Source organism: Nipponia nippon, unplaced genomic scaffold (genome assembly GCF_047370975.1).
Source record: "Nipponia nippon isolate SJK-2023a ecotype South Korea unplaced genomic scaffold, ASM4737097v1 scaffold_12, whole genome shotgun sequence".
Taxonomy (NCBI): domain Eukaryota; kingdom Metazoa; phylum Chordata; class Aves; order Pelecaniformes; family Threskiornithidae; genus Nipponia; species Nipponia nippon.
Genome location: NW_028262313.1, coordinates 10,604,804 through 10,623,838, shown reverse-complemented (window position 1 = coordinate 10,623,838; position 19,035 = coordinate 10,604,804). Strand labels below are relative to the sequence as shown.

At 40.7% G+C, this 19,035-nt stretch overlaps 1 protein-coding gene across 13 annotated transcripts in view; it reads right to left on the bottom strand.

Annotated features, from left to right (window-relative positions):
- Positions 1 to 4,540: 4,540 nt before the first annotated feature.
- The window catches only part of LOC148056695 (uncharacterized), a 471,302-nt gene continuing 456,807 nt past the window's right edge, over positions 4,541 to 19,035 (bottom strand). For 11 of the 13 annotated variants that reach the window (XR_015702619.1, XR_015702620.1, XR_015702622.1 and 8 more), the window contains one exon: positions 16,850 to 19,029. Coding sequence is in view for 4 of the 13 variants with exons in the window: in XM_087748730.1 (XP_087604856.1) it covers positions 19,020 to 19,029 (10 nt within the window). In the remaining 9 variants the exon portion in view is untranslated. Of the gene's footprint in view, positions 5,004 to 16,849; positions 19,030 to 19,035 lie in introns of those variants that run through there. The other 2 variants (XM_087748728.1, XM_087748729.1) reach the window with 1 other exon arrangement.

The following is a 19,035-nucleotide window of genomic DNA, read 5'->3' as shown; positions in this document are numbered from 1 at the left end:
ATCTTGAACATAGTCCAATGCTGACATTTTAAATGTGAACAGATTTAGATTCTGTTTTTCAGAACACTTCGTAGTGAACCACACAGAGGTTAATCAATAAGGCTGCTCCAATCTCCAGCTACTTTTATTTTACCTTATTTCAAAACAACTTCTTAGGCCAGGACATAGGATAAACAGCAAAGAGAATGTATGTTAGTGCTTAGAGTGACTGGAAGATGAAAAGTGGTCATGGTATTGTATGGGTTGATGAAATTTTGCAGAAGAAAAGTTAAATAGCAGAGACTTAAAGAAGTGTGTGAAGCAAAGGCAGATTGGTATTTGTGTGGAGCTTGCAGCTAAGGTAGAGTCCACTTTTTTGAGGAGAAATATGTATGTGATTCCTTCCCCACATCCCCACTGGGTGTCAGCTGGGCATTCCTGAGTCCAAAAATGGCAGTGGACATATCCAGAGCTCCAGTTCCTTTCTGATTTTCATCCTGTTCTTTTTCAACTGCAATAATATATTCTTTAAAATTGTTTAAATGTCAGATGATGTTGTCTCAGGTCATTCTGTAGAAAATAATTTTATTATCTACAATATTTTTTCATTCTCTCAATAATTCAGTCACAGATTGTTTTGACTGTCTTTCTGCTAAAATACTGAAAGCATTATAGCAGGTAAAATAGAAATTTGATACGCAAAAACATTTTAACAGAGTACGATTTGCCTCTGCTGCATCACACAATGTTGTTAGCAATTATAAACACAAAGTCCAAACACGCTGAAAGATTTTCAAGGAATTTGAAGGTTAAGAAATGTTCATGCACATAAAAGTAGCATATTTTTTTGAAATTACTGATTCGGACTGATATGGAAATACCTGGTCCTGATTATTTTTGTCAATGAACTTTGGGACTTTGACGGACCCACTCAACTCCTTAACCAAACTAGCAGTAGTTTGGTACAGGCTCCAAAGGAGGTAAAGGCCTAAGCTGTAACTGGGCCAAGAACTTCTCTAGTTCCAATCTGTTCTCTGAAAACCCACAAAGGAGCAGAGTGACACAGTGATCATCGATTCATATGAGCTTGGAACACCGATTATGCGATTAACACATCAATAGTGGGTGGCTTTTCCAAGACTCACTTATCAAGGATCAAAGAAAGTTGTGGGTACAAGGTGTCTCGCTGCATACCTTTTCCATTGCATGTAATTTGAGTACAAACCAACCACTTTTTTTCATCAATATGAAAGCCTAAGTGAACCTTCTTTGAGCTCTCCCAGCTAAGCAGCCTGGCTGCATGGCAGTGGTCTCCCCTTGAGCTAGGACACCTCTCAAGGTTGCTCCTCGAGGCAGAGAGATCTTTCACCACTGGCAGATCTTTGGTAACCAACTGATATCACTTTGTGTTATGGTAAATTTGATTTTTGTTTTGGTAACTTTGGGTTTTGTCTTGGTAACTTTGACTCTGCCTTGGTAGTTTTGAATCATTGTTCAAATGATTATGCAGTACAGTAATGCAGTGAACCTTGCCATTGACCTTTGTTAAGTCACACTTTTACAACATCATATTTCAATAAAAGCACTTTTGCTAATACTTTGGACAGCAGTTCTCTAAGTGATGTAAATCACCCATTCGTGACAGGGACCATTGGAACCTTATTTCATCAGTTTAGGGCTGTTGAGACCTTAGTTCAACAAACTGCCTGCTGCGGGGAAGCCCATCTCCTGAACCATTTGCCTTTCTTGAATCAACCAAGCTGTTCTGCTGAGGGCATTTGCTTAAATATCTTGCTGAATCATGGCCCGTGGGCCATGGGGTTTTTTTAAAACAGTATTTATGGTGTTAACTTCCACTGTTTAATCACCAAGGTAATTAAGTATTTTATGTGTAGATTAGATTTGCTGTAGAATAGAATAAACCACAAATGCATATGCTAAATAGCAGTAGTGTTATCATATTTGATTAGGTGTTAGTTTGGTGAATACTAAAGTGGGAGTGAAAAGAAGCAGTTGTCCGCGGAGAGGACTTCCACTTCACATGACAAATATTCCTACATCAATCCTCCCCATCATTGGGGAGAAGGTTGTGACCCATCACTTCAACACAAACATCCTCCTCTTAATATTATTTTAGAATCAAAGTCCTGAGGGAAAAAAATAAATGATGTGGTGGAAATGGTGCAAGTGTTGTGACATCTTCCCTCATTACAAATTAGATAGTGAGGTACTTCAACATGGAAAATGGACTTTGTGTCTTCTGCAAAGTCATAATCTTACTCTTAATGCTTTGGTAGTCTAATTAATGTAAATACTCAAGTCTGAATAATTGCTTTGGGGTCATCTTAATTAGAACTTCCATCTTTTAATTGGCAGAGAGATTAATTAAGATATACCCTCAACCGTCCACTAAATCCCATCCCCTATATTTTATGAAGAATTATTCCATCTCTACTCCAGTGCAGGCCAAGAATACTAATCCTACCTCACTCTTCCACTCTGCCAGTGGTAACGCTACAAAGAAAAATCTTCCTTGCACATATATACTAAAACACATGGAAACCCTGGCATCTGGCTCTCTGCATTTCCCATGTATGGATGAGCTATGGAAGAAATGACTGTCACCACTATAACTCCTTCCATGGAAATCCAGAGGAAAGGACAGAGCAGAGGCAGTACTGCCCTAAGCTCGAAGGATCAAAACAGAGACCAGCCCTCTCAGAGGAGCACTGGACATGTCCAAGCCTTGTCAAATGCTTGGCAGCCTGAGGAAGAGGAGCTGCAGGTCTGTAGCCATGGTAGGATGCCTGGAAATTCCCAGGGCAGGGAATAATGGGAAAAGATCTTAAAAAATGGTTAGTGTGAGAGTTTTTAATGCACAACTTTCTTTTATCCAGAATGCATGAATTCTCATGAATTTCACAATCTCAGCACTATAAACTAGGTTAAGTACATCTGCACTGAGTTTTCAGGGGAAATTAAGTGAGAACTAGAAAAAAAATTTGGAAGGTTTCTGTTGACATCTCATCAGATGGGGGTCCAATAGACCGCTTAGAACAAACTAAAGCCAGGCTGCTTTTGAGTATGCCCAGCACTTGTCCAGTCTGAGAAGAGGCATGCCTCTGCAAAAATTGAGATTTCTTGATGAAAAATGAAATCTTAACTACCAACCTATGGCAAACCAATTCCTTCTTTACTACCAGTCATGCAAAGAGCACTCAGGATAGTCCGGTGTCAGAGTGATTAAATTTGGTTGAAGTGCTTGTGGAGTAAAGAGACCAGTTAGCAGATTTAATGCCAAATCAGATACTTCTTGATTAAACACTTGAACAAGAAATCAACATTTTCTCCTTCAAATAGGGATTCTGTCTTGTCTATTCAATGTTAGATGAAAAGTGTGCCTGGGGGTACTGAGTTATATTTTAACAAATGGTGTGTGTTGAAATCCCATTTACACAGGAGGTGAACCTGGAGCTGTGATCCCACCACAACTCCACTGCCTTAGAGAAAGCTAGGAAAGCAAATGAGTTAAGATAACCTCTAGAAGTTACAGTTTCTTTCAGTGTTTTCCTCAAAGGAAAACATATAAATAGCTGTCCCACAGACTGGTACAATCTGTTGAGGGGCAGCAGTGATATAAATACGTTCCTCTTGTTTCTCTTTCACCAAAAAGAACCCATTTCTACCACAGGTGCATATAAAAATTTAGGCAAGTTAGAGAGTAGTATTGAGGAGTTTTTTGTATAACAGATTCAGACTTCTGTATAACAGCTTAGAAACTGTAAATGTAAATAGTGTTTGTTTCTAACAAAACCACCCATGCCCTGCCATGAACAGAAATACCTCTTTCAAGTGTTTCCTTCAAACATAGATTTAGAAACAAAAAACATACTACACCACCAGAAAAAACTATGGTGAATACACTGCTTCAACCTGTGAAGCCAGGCACACTGTATTAATAACATTGTATAACACAGAAATACTGTACAAACAAAACCCCCTATATTAATAAAAATACATTTGCCTTCAAAATTATTTCGATGATCCAGTGAAGCCTCAAGTAGCAATGTTCATTACTGTACCAAAGTCAGATCAGAATGTGCAGAACCTTTATTAGTTTTTCATTAAAAACAAAACACAACATACATTATCTCACACTCTGCTAATCAAAAGAGATAAGGGGTTTCAATGTGAGGGATATGACCCAGCTGCCTTCTCCAGTTTTTTCATAGTGAAATGCTGCTAAATATTTAGATGTTAACAAATAAAAATAACTGTGGGAAGAAACTGAATGTCCTTGAAGAAAATCCTGCCAGTTGAAGGAAATGGTCAGTCTGCAAAAAATGGTCAAAAAGGCTTGACCTCCTCAGTTCTAGAATTTGTGGACTTACTTGCAATAGGTTTGCAACCAGTGGCCCAGGGCAGTTCCTGTAATAACTATTATGACAGCTTTGAGTTAAAACTGGAGAACATAACCATCATCACTGATGAAAGGTGCTAGAATAACCTGTCACCACGTGTCCTGCCCAAAACAAAGCCACATGAGAGTCACCCTAGACCATTAATAACAGAGGGAGAGGATACTGTTTTTGTGGAAACAATGTGCTCGTGTACTTATATGTGCATGAGACAGAGGGAGCCCACACCTCTACTTACCCGTAGTGCAAACTTGAGAAAAGCTGGAGAGAGAGAAAAAGCACGTGAGAGGAATGTTCAGCCTGGCGGACCAGCATATAGAGGCAGAAGCTGTGAGCAAAGACACTGCTTCGTCTTGCTTGATTGTTCCAGCATTCAGGGAAACAGGTCTGTGTTCTCTGAAAAAAAATCACAGGTCTGCTTCAAAGAGCCACTGGCCTTCATCACATATTTCTTCTAAGCAGAACACCCTGCAAAATCCTGAATGTGTGGCTGAATGCTCAGGTCAAAGGAGCAATTGTTGCTTCCAAGTTGTCTTGTCATCTAAGTGGCATTACTAAGACCAAGGCCTCTGAAGGATTCTGGCATCAGGGGACCTCCCACAGGTCCTGTGAAGAAAAGGAATCATCCAATGAGAAGTATAATCAAGTTTCCCTTTCTGAAATGAAGACCTTCTTCCTGACCTCCTGGCTGCTCAGAGTAATTCCAGCATTGTTATAACACGTTCATTTACCCTCAGGTGAAAGAAGGTGACTTCACCAGAACATTTCCACCCAGGGACATGAAATACAAGCAGACTGGGGTTGTGAGTGTAAGCCATGTGTTAGAAACCTTCTCATCTACAACCTTCCCTCTCCTCTGGGCATAAATATCCCTTCTCTGACAGGGTCCTCAAAGCACTAAATCCTGTGGGCTGCATCAGAATGTCACAGTGATGAGCTACAGCCAAGTGTGTGACACACACCAGGCTGATCCAGCGCGGGGCTCTAGAATTGCTCTGCTGCAGCCCAGCTGTCCTGAAATGATATAACGCATAATAAAACCAAGACAGGTACTGAAGAAAAGTTACTCTTAGGAAATATGTACAGGACTATTTGTTTGGAACTTCTTTGCTTCCTTACCAAATGGAAAATATGTCAAAACTAGAAGAGAAATAAGTAGCAATTTCAAAAATTACCATTTTTCTGATTAAAGATAGTTATTGATAATCTCTGCTTTTGTATGGATCTATACTTTTATGTATGTTTTTGTCTATCTTGCAGGACCTGGGTAAATAAATGACAGATATGTGACAATGGAATATAAAATGGACATCTTCATATAGATTACTTTCCTTGATATCACATAAATCATAGACTTTAGGGTGGATATGTCATCTGCTGCCCAAAAATAATCCTGGATATTATTCTACTGTCTTGCCTAAGAGAGAAGCAGAGCAAGGCTGGAACTAGTCTGACACTCACAGTCTGGGACTTGCCTTTAGTACCAGGCAGAATTCAACTGCACTGGCACTTTTGTGGGTATGTCCCTGCTCAGTGATGGCTTCTGAGCCATTTGTCAAGGAATTTAGTAAAATAGAGTCAAAATGTCTCTCAGTCCATGCCAGCCAGGACAAGAGAGGGGGTTGAAGTGGCTGCTTCCCTGCTCCCAGGGGTTCCAGCAAAGAGGTCCACCTATTCAGGACCATCCAGGAGCTGCTTAGCGCCTTGTAAGCATACACAGCTGAGCTCTAGACATCCTGTTTAGATCATCTGGTTAAGAAGTTGCAATGAATCAACTACAAAAGTCTGTTCATGCACAGTTTGAGGAGGTCTCAAATTCTGAGTCCACCCACCTCTCTTTTTTTCAGTTTTTGTTAAGCATATAATGGTATTTTGCAGTAGAAAATTCAGATTCTCCTTCTACTAGGACTGCTTTTCTTTATTTTGGTCAAAACTGAAGCAAACTGAAAGCTAATTATTTCCTGCTTCAAGCACAATAGAGTGTTTATTGGAATGTTCCCTATAATCCTATCTGAAGTGTTTTAGGAGCTTAGTAATAAATGAGCTTCCAATCAATTAAATGCAGCTCTCCATATAGATAGATCACTCCAGAAACTGTTTCTTTTTTTCCTCCTTCTGCATCAACATCAGTTGTTACAAAGCAGGAAGAAGGTATTCACTGGAGTTTAATACAAAACATCATGATTGCAGAATGTGTCACTCCTGGTGAAATTCATCCTTAGTGAGTTAATGTTAAAAATTAAATAGAAATATTATTAGTTCCACTGTTAAAATTTAATTTATGTGGGTACAGTTTTTGCACTTGCATATTTTTTTTTATTTAAGCATTCTAAAATTGGTAATGTAAAATTGTAACTTCCATCATTTTTAATAGGATTTTTAATAGCATTTTTCTCTAACTGCATTTAAATTACATTTTAGAGAATTAACATTCATTCTTGATCAAGACAATGTGAAATACAACAAGTTATTTGTGTGTCAGAAGGGAAAAGAGGATGATTGTTTTTTTGCAAATGTTAGTAGTGGGATGAAAGGGCGAGTTTCAAACCATCTAGGTAGTTCGAGCCAGTTTACTACAGGTGTTTTGGCGTCAGGAGCACTGCTCTGAAAAAAATCAAAGTGAACACTTTCCTGCTTTACTTGGCTAAATATTCCAAGCATTTGCAAGGCACAAAAATTAGGCTGCAGGACACTCCAAGGACAACTGGCCTAAGGAATTCCAACCAGTAAGTCGTCTTCATCAGGGGCCCAACTTAAATGCCTCTATGCAAACACATGCAGCCTGAGGAATAAACAATAGGAGTTGGAGGCGTGCACACGCCTGAAGGGGTATGATGTTATCGGCATCACAAAGACATGGTGGGATGGTTCCTATGACTGGAGTGTTGGAATGGAACGATACAGGCTCTTTAGGAAGAACAGGCAGGGAAGAAGAGGAGGAGGTGTCACCCTCTATGTCAATGACCAGCTGGAGTGCATGGAGCTCCGCCTGGGGATGGATGAGGAGCCAACCGAGAGCTTATGGGTCAGTATTAAAGGGAGGGCAGAGACAGGTGACATTGTAGTGGGGGTCTGCTACAGGCCACCTGACCAGGAAGACCGAACAAATGAAGCCCTCTATAGACAGATAGGAGCATCCTCACATTCACAAGCCCTGGTTCTCATGGGGGACTTCAACCACCCTGACATCTGTTGGAGGGACAACACAGCAGGGCATAAGCAATCCAGGAGGTTCCTGGAATGCGCCGATGATAACTTCCTTCTCCAAGCGATAGATCAGCCAATGAGGAGAGGTGCTGTGCTGGACCTTGTTCTCACCAACAAGGAGGGACTGGTGGGGAATGTGAAGCTCAAGGGCAGCCTTGGCCGCAGTGACCATGAAATTGTGGAGTTCAAGATCCTTAGGGCACCAAGGAGGATGCACAGCAAGCTCACTACCCTGGACTTCAGGAGAGCAGACTTTGGCCTCTTCAGGGATCTGCTTGGTCTATCCCATCTACCATGGGATAAAGCTCTGGAGGGAAGAGGGGCCAAGAAAGCTGGTTAATACTCAAGGATCACCTCCTCCAAGCTCAGGACTGATGCATCCCAACAAAGAGGAAGTCAGGTAAAAATGCCAGGAGGCCTGCATGGATGAACAAGGAGCTCCTGGACAAACACAAACTCAGAAAGGAAGCCTACAGAGGGTAGAAGCAAGGACAGTCAGCCTGGGAGGAATACAAAGAAATTGTCAGAGCAGCCAGGAATCAGGTTAGGAAAGCTAAAGCCCTGATAGTATTAAATCTGGCTAGGGATGTCAAGAGCAATAAAAAAAACTTCTGTAAGTATGTCAGTGATAAAAGGAAGACTAGGGAAAATGTGGGCCCTCTCCAGAAGGAAATGGGAGACCTTATCCGGGATATGGAGAAGGCTGAGCTACTCCATGACTTTTTTGCCTCAGTCTTCACTGGCAAGTGCTCTAGCCACACCACCCAAGTTGCAGAAGGCAAAGGCAGGGACTGGGAGAATGGAGAACTGCCCACTAGAGGAGAAGATCAGGTTCGAGACCATCTATGGAACCCGAAGGTGCACAAGTCCATGGGACCTGGTGAGATGCATCCATGGGTCCTAAGGGAACTGGTGGATGAAATTGCTAAGCCACTATCCATCATATTTGAGAAGTCATAGCAGTCCAGTCAAGTTCCCACTGACTGGAAAAGGGGAAACATAACCCCCATTTTTACAAAGGGAAAAAAGGAAGACGTGGGGAACTGCAGGCCAGTCAGTCTCACCTCTATGCCTGGCAATATCATGGAGCAGATTCCTCTGGAAACTGTGCTAAGGCACATGGAAAATAAGGAGGTGATTGGCAACAGCCAACATGGCTTCATTAAGGGCAAATCGTGCCTGACAAATTTGGTGGCTGCCTACGACAGGGTTACAGCATTGGTGGATAACAGAGGAGCAACAGATGTTACCTACCTGGACTTGTGCAAAGCATTTGACACTGTCCTGCATGACATCCTTGTCTCTAAATTGGAGAGACACTGATTCAACAGATGGACCACTTGGTGGATAAGGAATTGGATGGATGGTCGCACTCAAAGAGTTGCGGTCAACGGCTAGGGGTCCAAGTGGAGATCAGTGATGAGTGACATTCCTCAGGGGTTGGTATGGGGACCAGCGCTGTTTAACATCTTTGTTGGAGACATGGCCAGTGGGATTGAGTGTGCCCTCAGCAAGTTTGCCAATGACACCAAGCTGTGTGGTGCGGTCAACATGCTGGAGGGTAGGGATGCCATCCAGAGGGACCTTGACAGGCTGGAGAGGTGGGCCTGTGCAAAATTCATGAAGGCCAAGTGCAAGGTCCTGTACATGGGTCGGGGCAATCCCAAGCACAATTACAGGTTGGGTAGAGAATGGATTGAGAGCAGCCCCAAAGAGAAGGACTTGGGGGTCTTGGTTGATGAGAAACTCAACATGACCCAGCAATGTGCACTTGTAGCCCAGAAAGCCAACCATACCCTGGGCTGCATCAAAAGAAGCATGACCAGCAGGTCAAGGGAGGTGATTCTCTCCCTCTGCTCCGCTCTTGTGAGACCCTGCCCCAAACATAAGAAGGACATGGACCTGTTGGATCAAGTCCAGAGGAGGGCCATGAAGTTGATCAGTGGGCTGGAGCACCTCTCTTTTGAGGACAGGCTGAGAGAGTTGGGGTTGTTCAGGCTGGAGAAGAGAAGGCTCCAGCTGAGACCTTCTAGCAGCCTTCCAGTACCTGAAGGGGGCCTACAAGAAAGCTGGAGATGGAGTTTTTACAAGGGAGCATAGCAATAGGACAAGGGTTAATGGTTTTAAACTGAAAGAGCGTATATTTAGATTAGATATAAGGAAGAAATTCTTCACCATGAGTGTGGTGAGGCACTGGAACAGGTTGCCCAGAGAAGCTGTGGATGTCCCATCCCTGGAAGTATCCAAGGCCGGGTTGGATGGGGTTTTGAGCAACCTGGTCCAGTGGAAGGCATCTCTGCCCATGGCAGAAAAGTTGGAACCCGACAGTCTTTAAGGTCCCCTCCAACCCAAATCAATTCTATGATTCTATAAAGTGCATTCATTCTGCTACAGTGCTAAGGAGTTGCTAAGGAGTAAGCTTAAAGCATATCAGCTGCTCCATGAAGATGCCCCTTTGATGTGCTCTGTGGTATGCACACTGTGGGGAAGGCATGAAAGAAAAGTGAACTCTGGGTTCACTCTGGGACACTGGCTGCAGAGTAGCAAGTGTGCTCTGTGGCCATATCTCAGCTACTGCGTGTACCAGGAAAGGCACTTTATTATAATATTTATGTGTGGGCACTAATAGGTAAAAAGAGTGGACTAGGGAAGACATTCTTGAATCATCTGTGCTTCAGGTCTCTCCGTTTCTAGGAAACTGCTGGCTTATGTATCTACATGCAGTGTAGAAGCTTGATAGCATCTACTGAGTTCCTGATGAATAGAGGCTCAAGCACCTTAGGAATGGTGAAAGGGTGGAAAAAAAAATGTTCCTTTGCTGCCGAAGAACAATCAAAGATAAAAGAAAGGATAGATGTAAGGGTGAGTGGGTGTGGGTGTGGCAGGGGGTGGGGCGTGTGTTATACCTGAGCTACAAGATTCAGGATACTGCAATGCTGATTGGTGCAACACCCCCTGCTTCAGGCCATACTGAGCCTTAACAATAACTTTGGGCATGATTTTGGATTCATAAGGTAGGCAAAAGTCCAAGTGCTCACTGAAAGAGATCATGCTGGAAATAAGGAATAAAATTTATGTGTGAGAAAAGTTTCCAGGCACTTACAAAGAAGGTAGAGCAAAAAAGACATTCCTACCACTCAAATTAAAAATGTATCTTCTCAACAAACTGGCACTAGTGAAACAGTTGAAGTCCCACCAGCACAGAGCCAGATAGCAAAGGTGCTTTCTAGAATAACACCTATTCCAAGTGCATCAAGGAACAGGCAGGACCAGGGAGATGATAGTGCCCCTGTACTCGGCACTGGGGAGGCTGCACCTTGAGTACTGTGTTCAGTTTTGGGCCCCTCACTACAAGAAGGACATCGAGGTGCTAGAGCGTGTCCAGAGGAGGGCAATGAAGTTGGTGAAGGGTCTAGAGCACATGTCTTACGAGGAGCGGCTGAGGGAACTGGGGCTGTTTAGCCTGGAGAAGAGGAGGCTGAGGGGAGACCTTATTGCTCTCTACAACTACCTGAAAGGAGGTTGCAGCAAGGTGGGGGTCAGTCTCCTCTCCCTAGTAATGAGTGATAGAACGAGAGGAAATGGCCTCAAGCTGTGCCAGGGGAGGTTTAGGTTAGACATTAGGAAAAACTTCTTCACCGAGGGGGTGGTCAAGCATTGGAACAGGCTACCCAGGGAAGTGGTTGAGTCTCCATCCCTGGAGGTATTTAAAGAATGGATAGATACGGTGCTTGAAGACATGGTATAGATGGACTTGGCAGTGACAGGTTGATGGTTGGACTCGATGATCTTAAGGGTCTTTTCCAACCTTGACAATTCTATGATTCTGTGATTCTAAGGAAGCAACACTGAATGACCAAGGAAACAAAAATCCATTCCTTTTGGCTTGGTGCTGCAGGCTTTCCTGAGCCAGTGAAGTACTCACAGAATTGCAGCCTGTGATCTTTGAGCTAGGAAAAGGGAGCAGGCTGGACAGAAAGGGAGACAATATGTGGCAGGAGAAGTAAACACTCTCTCAGGCTGCTCTGCTCTCCCTGATGGCCTGTGGAGCTGGAGAGCTGCAAGAGGTAGGTACTTCTCATCCTCGCCCGAGGAAAGCGTGATTCTGAACAGATCCAGTGTTCTGGGTAGAACAGCTAAATCCCATGGTCTGATGGACCAGCATCGCAATTTATTCTGACAGTTATCTGGGCGTGCGTGTGACTTTGAAGCTGAAGTTCCTGCATGAAAAGTCATTGTTAAAACATTTCCATCCTGGACTTGCATCAGTGCCTGCTTTGACATGGAAAGCTACAAAGGCTGAGCGGGTTTGCTTAAAAACTTTGGTCTGTCTACCTTTATCTCCATTCATAGCAAACCCACCTTGTGCTCGAGTCTCAGCAGCTGGTAGATTTTTGTTCTTTCCAAAAACTGTCAGTTTCTCCACCTGCAACAGTGTGCACAGCCCTTGCTTTGAAGCTTATCCCTGGTAAGAAATCACTGTTATTGAAATCTCTCACTAGGGCACCAACTTGCCTCATCAAATGTTCTTTATGAGTACTCTTTACGATTTTCTTCCCCTATAATTTATATTGGAGAACATAATTCAGAACAAAAATTAATAACAGCAACCCCTGAAGATAGTGTGGTCAAACTGATCCAGATTTTTGTTAATGGCCCTTACATCTGACTTGCCATTGCGCCTAATTGCCTTCCTGTCATTTATGTGTGCAGTCTCTGCTGCTTGTACGGCTGGGAAATGTCGTATTTGCTTAGAGCGGCAGAGTTGGAAGATTGTAGCGTTCGTTACATATCAAGGTTATACCAGCGGATCTCCAGCCGACCCGGGCTGGGGAAGGAACAGTCAGCACACACAGTGTGGGTGTTCAGCTTCCTCGTTTATTGCGCAGTAGTTTACCTTTATACTCTCAGCAGTAGGCGTGTTATGTTATAAGGGGCAGAGACAAGGGAGGGTCGACCCTTAACTCTTTCCGTACATTGCGTGATCTTCTGGTCGCCAACCCTTATCTTTACTACAGAAGATCAAATCTCTTGGTCAAATTCATGGAGAACAAAACTTAGTAGCAAAACTAAGAACTGGATTTAAAATTTAACCCAGCATTTTAAGTATATATTCTGTCTACACTTCGGTACAAGTGACAGTTGTTGATTGCCTGAACTTCTACTAATGTTGGAGTAACATGGGAAAAATTGTTTTCTGAGATGAAAACTGAGTTGTTTGTGGGCATGTGCATATTCTTACTACATTTGCTTTCCACGATCATGCCAGGTAAAAATAGGAATAAGTATTTATGCAGAATAGAGCTTAGGGAGGCACAGCCAGAGCATTACACAGGCATTTCTATCTACACAAGTTTGGGGCATACTCATTCTATAAAAGGCTGATGCTCATGAACCACAGAGAAGACTTCTTCACATCGCCATTATCCAGGTGTTTCTTCAATTCAAAAACCACAGTTAGCAGGAATTGTTATATTGTTGCCACAGAAGTTATTAATCATACACAGATATTAGTCATACACATAAAATACAGAGCCCTTTATTAAAAGCTGTTAGTGGGCAACTAAGTTTTGGGGAATTCGTTAGTTTGTTTTTTTTTTTTTTTAAATAAAGGGGCAATTGAAATGGATGGTGGTTTTAGAGGTTATGGCTCAGCTGCAATGCAGTCATATCAGCCAGGCCATAATGTAGAATGACATTTGGGTTAGAGAAGAGCTGGTACTGCAGTAATTGTTCATCTGTATAGATTTTCATTGAATAAGTTCCATTTTAGTGTCTGTGTATATTTGCCACAACTATTTTAATTTTAAATGTTCTGTCCAGAAGATTGCAAATGCTGATGATATTTAATATGGCATTTTAAAGACAAAAGGCACCCATCGTAGGGAGAAGTGATGGGTTAAGAGAATGACACTAGGGTGACACCAATTAGTTAAAGGTTACGAAATGAGCTACTTTGTAATGGACACGTGCAGAATAACAAGGATACTTGTTACCTTCTGAATAACTGGGTTCATAGATTATGCAACTAGATTATAAGGTCTCATCTAAGGCATAAATCAGAGGGTTTTACTGAATTGATTTTTGTTTGAATTACAGCATGTCTTTTAAGAAAAACATCCCAACTTTATTCTTACATTGTCCTGAAGCCCTTAAGAAATTCGGGAAAGGCTGCCAATAATATGAAATGTGAAAGATATTATCTCTTTCCCTCTCTCTCTCCCCTCTCCCCTACATCCCTTAGATATATGGAAGAGACACCATATTAGAGACAGTCTGCAATTCTCTCACAGGTACTGAAGTGGAGCTACCCCAGCTGAGAATTTGTATACTAGTGGTAAGCAAGATTCACCCTCTCTAACACCATCAAATGATAAAAGCTGAGGGCTCTAGCCTTTGAATCTCTACTTTTAATCCTTTTGAGGGAAAGGTTTCATATATTGTGAACCCACAAACATGTTCTTTTCAACTGTAAAGGCTGTAGAAGACTTTCACACTGCACAAGTTTTCTGTGACTTAAATTCAGTACCATGAATGTGTGGGGAGAGCATGCTTGAGACTAGACATAAAACTGAGAGAAAGGGACCAGCTAGATAATAACCATGTAGGGCTCCAAACCTCCAGAGTGGGCAGTAGTTAGAAGTATCTTACAATGGATGGTAATATTTTTAATCACTTTCACTAAGTCCCTTATGAAGTCTTATGATGAAAAAGTAGGTTATTATCCCTTTCAAAAACCTTTTGGGGTAGCAGGAAGAGATACTATTACTTATTAGACTGAATGGATACAATAGGGAAAAACAGACACATGTCTCAAAGCTGCTCTTCAAGTCTTAATGAATGTGAACAGAGATTTTGGTGACTTGGCAGAGTTGAGTTCTGAAGGTCAGTATACAAATTACTAGGGGATCTTTCTGCTTTACTTCATTTAGATACTTTGTAGATCTGATGTAGTACTGACTCTAAAAGAAGTTGAAACATTTAAAAACAAACGGCATACAATTTAAAGCCATGCAACAACAATTGGCTCTTTCCTAATTCCACCCAACTGTGTTAGCTCTAGCGCTGCCCTCCTTGCTTCTAAACCATTTCAATGACACTGTGACAACCAACAGGAAGGTCTGACTTGTACTGCAATAAAGCTCTACATTAATCAAAGTTGTGTTTCATTACTAGAAACTAACCCTGGGAACAACTAGAAATAACTATAACATTGCATTTAATTTTGTGGTGTGAAATTCATTGTATGTATTTGAAAAACTAGTGTGTTGATTACATATATTAAAGCGTAGATTACTGAGAGAGCAGATGTAAATGCTACTTTATTACTTTCTTACACCTTGGTAATGCCAAGTCAACAGTGAGTGCAAATAAGTGCGAGTAAAAGCATGGGTGTCCTTCTTATCAAAAGAACAAAACCTCCAAAACTCTGGCATCAAAGCAGTCCCTGCTCAGTGGCTACCCAATGTCAACAATTCAGCCCTTTGAACATAAAATACAGAGTAAATGGGACTGAAAATAACTGGGCACTGAAAGTACATGACAGGTCTATGACCCAGATGAAGATGTGCGTGCATGACAAAGTGGCCCATAGTATTTATCTACAGGTCTTTGCAGTTGTCACAGTTCTATATGTTTCATTGATTAGAATAAAAGGACAAAACCCCTAAGGTTTGTGATCAGTGATCATGAGTTTTAAAATGTTTCAGACCTGAAACACTTTTATTTGAAGGGGCACACTGCTGCAGAACTTTCATTTTTGTGATACTTCACCCAGTATTATTTAGATAGCATCAAATAATTTTATATTCTCAAAATATTTTTCAGAGATTCAACTTGAAACTGCAAGATGACGTTCAGATATTTTTTTTCCTCTAGCATGTGGCAATTATGATGAATCAGAGTTTATACTGTGTTCTGTCGATCACCATAGTAACCTGTACTCTCTGTATTTAATAGGAAACAAAAAGTTATTTATTTGACAGGGATGGAGTTCTGGGAAGCACTGGTTTATGAATGTTGGCAAAATATTTTAATGGGACTATTTGCCTCTCAGGTTGTCATGTGTACCAGTAATTTGATCTTCATCTGTCATGCAGACTTCACAAGAAGTAACTGATTGTAGTCAAAATGTATTCATTAGGATTACAGCTATTTTCTACACTTATTGGTTGTTATATAAAGCTAGACAGTGCCCTATTCAGTCCAGATATGTATATGTAAAGCATAGTAAAGGTACTTTGCTAGCTATTGGGCTTGTTTTCTATTCTCAGGAACCAAAGGGATTCCTAAACTGCAAACAAGAAATAGCAATTGCTTATTGTTATTTAATGAAATCATTGCTGTCTAGTATCAGACCTCTTAAAGTCTATTTTTTCAAGCCCAAACTGTAAGATAGCCCATCAGATTGTAATAGTTCCTTTGGTGGTGCAAATTGATTTATTTTATTTTATGAAATTACTTACTTTCAGTGTGTTAATTGATCTTTCTGACTGGTTACTCTGACAGGGATCCATCCATTGATCTGCCTCACAAAAGTGGCCCCACAAAACGCAGAGACAGCACAGAAGCCATAACTGGTATCCAGTGTGGGGCAGAGGAAGCTGTGGGAAGCTGAAGAGCTCTTTCTGCCTAATCCCTTGCTCTGTGGGACTCAGACACCAAATCTGCCTTCTTACTGAACTTTTCCTTATGCAAATTTTAGTCTTAGAGGGCAAGTTGTAGGGAAACCAGGGTGATTGCCCATGCAATTTTTCTTTATGAAGAGAGTTTCTGCATTTTCGGTAACCTGGTGGAAACATCCCATGATATGACATACTTTCAGAAATGTTTATAAAGCAATCCATCTGGAAAAGATGTGGTCATTACATTTCTGACCTCCTCTACCTGCAATGAATGCTTCATTATTGAACTTCATTATTATATATCTATAAACCACTTAATTTTTTTCTACCTTTATAACTTACCTAAACCATAATTACAAGCATACATTACTGAGGTAGTCTCCAGTCCCTCAAGCATTTGTGTATTCTACCTACCTTTTGTTAAACATTTTATCATGCTGCAGTAAAACATATTTTACAATGCGTACAAATTTAAATCTTGAATTTCACCAGTTCTGTGTTTCACCCAGAAGGGTGAATTTATTTCTTCTAACCCAGGAAGAATTTTGGTGTTAACTCTGAGGCATTAAAATGTACTGAAAAAATAATGGAAAAAACATCTATTCATTCAGAACTTTTATTTTATTGGAAACACAGAGCTAATATTTAATATACTTATTTTATACACTTAAATATACATTATCATCTCCTGCAGAAGCAGATGCAATCAATACCAAACATCAAATAGTATGTGTATATTGATTGTACAAAAAAACCACTTTCACATTCATATTATCAAATAGGTTTTCTAACCTCTATTCTTAGGAATGCAATTTGGAGGATGTGCGTATGTATGTGTAAAATGAACTATTATTATCACTTCAGCTGTGTGTGTGTTGGCACTGCAGGCTACCAGTTTTACTGAAGTAATAATTTGGTCATATCAAGGGATGGAAGATCGGATCGTCAAAGCACTATTCAGAAGGAATTCCTGAGTAAGTGCATTGTGTTATTTCTTTCCTGTTAAGAGATTAAACATCATACCTGGATATTATCTCATAAATACCACACACAGAGTACTTACAAGATAGATAAGGGAAGACTGGTAGCACAAGCAAAAATCAGAGGCATTAGGAGGTAGGAAATGTTACCTGTGATAGATGCATTTTTCGAGCATAATGAGCTTACTGGGAATGCAGTGGTTTTGCTCTACAAAACAGTTAATCAAAATATTAACAATGCTTTTTCGTTCTAAAACCTGCAGAAGACAGGGTCCTGGGGATGGTATGCTTGATGGTTTAACTTTAGAGACTAGGTTCAGTTTTACAAGCAGCTTTATAGCAAGCTAATACTGCATCATCTCCACTCCAAATGTTCAAAGATACAGAAGTCTCATTTTCAAATTTATTTAAGGCAAGCCTATATAGGCAGGTGCACAAAGAGACAGGCTTTCACTAGGCACACTCTGAAATGTCCAACGCAAACTAGTTCTGAACAGGAATCATATAACTATGCCTAAGCTATTAAGCCCCACTGAGCTTTCTGAACAGTCAGGATCAGCCCAAGTGCTTTAGCCAAGTGCAGGATCACAAGATTCACACCTGACTCAGAGCACAGACAGGTAAAATCTGCATTTGCCCTTGCAGTTTTCTCTGCAAGATGGGTATACAAATATTTACCTTTCACAAAGGTGTGGTATGTTTAAATAATGTAATATTGGATGTAATGGATACAATAAGATGATCTTGGACGGGAAACTGCATAAATGCAAAACATTAGATCATTAATGCCCACAGTTTATCTTTCATATTCTGATGAACAATATACGCTTGTATCCTTTTTCCAGAAAATGAAATAATTATTTCTGAGGTAACGGTGAACAGCTTGTAGAGAATTTATATATATGAGTTGTACATAATTTATGCATTGAAGAATTTGCATAGATATTTCATTTCCTTTGTAAATGTCATTAGTAGAGAACACTGGTGAGAGAGATCACATACAATCCACCTTTTGTTACTTTAGATAGAGGCACAGTACACAGGTCACACATGCCAAATAGAAGACTTCAGCTCAGGAAAAGATATATAGTTGTAGAATGGATTTGCTTGCACAAATGTATGGAAAGTTTCAAATAAAGCAAGAAGGTAATATTGATTTTGATATAGCCACCCCTAAAAATACAAGCTTTACAGAGTCAATACCGTCTTGACTTAGGTTCTAACCCAACCCAAAAGTCTCAGATTCAGCTCTGTCCACTTATTATTGATTTGTCTGGCGTGCTGGGCTGTTTTTTTTTCCAGAAATTCTTTTCTGCTCTCAAATTTTAGCTAGCTCTCCCAAAAGAATTTCTAATACAGTCACAAAGAGCAATTATATGCCTTACAACTGAGCTATTGACTATCGTAATAAAAAGGAAAGACAGAAGTCATGTCAGCTTAGCTTCTGACAGGACCTTACAGTGCTCCTTCATTCAAAAACACTTATGTAATCAACAAGCAATGAGTAATGAGTTGCAAAATATCAGCAGCCCTTAATTTTCTATCAGGTATGATAAAAACTTTATAAAGCTGTGCTATTTTTAAGGAATAAAAGACCTTATAACTATCACCAAGACATCAGTTCTCTGCTATTTTGTTATAATACCTCTTTTTTGTTTTTTTCTCTCTTGCTACCTGACATCTAAATGCCTATAATTTTAGACATCAGGACCACATACCAGCAAAAAAATCCAGAGGCAGAGAGATGAAAGATATTATTTTTGCCATTTTTAGACAGTAGTTTCACGTGATGTGCATCTTCAGCACCTTCTTCATCTTCTCCTGGGG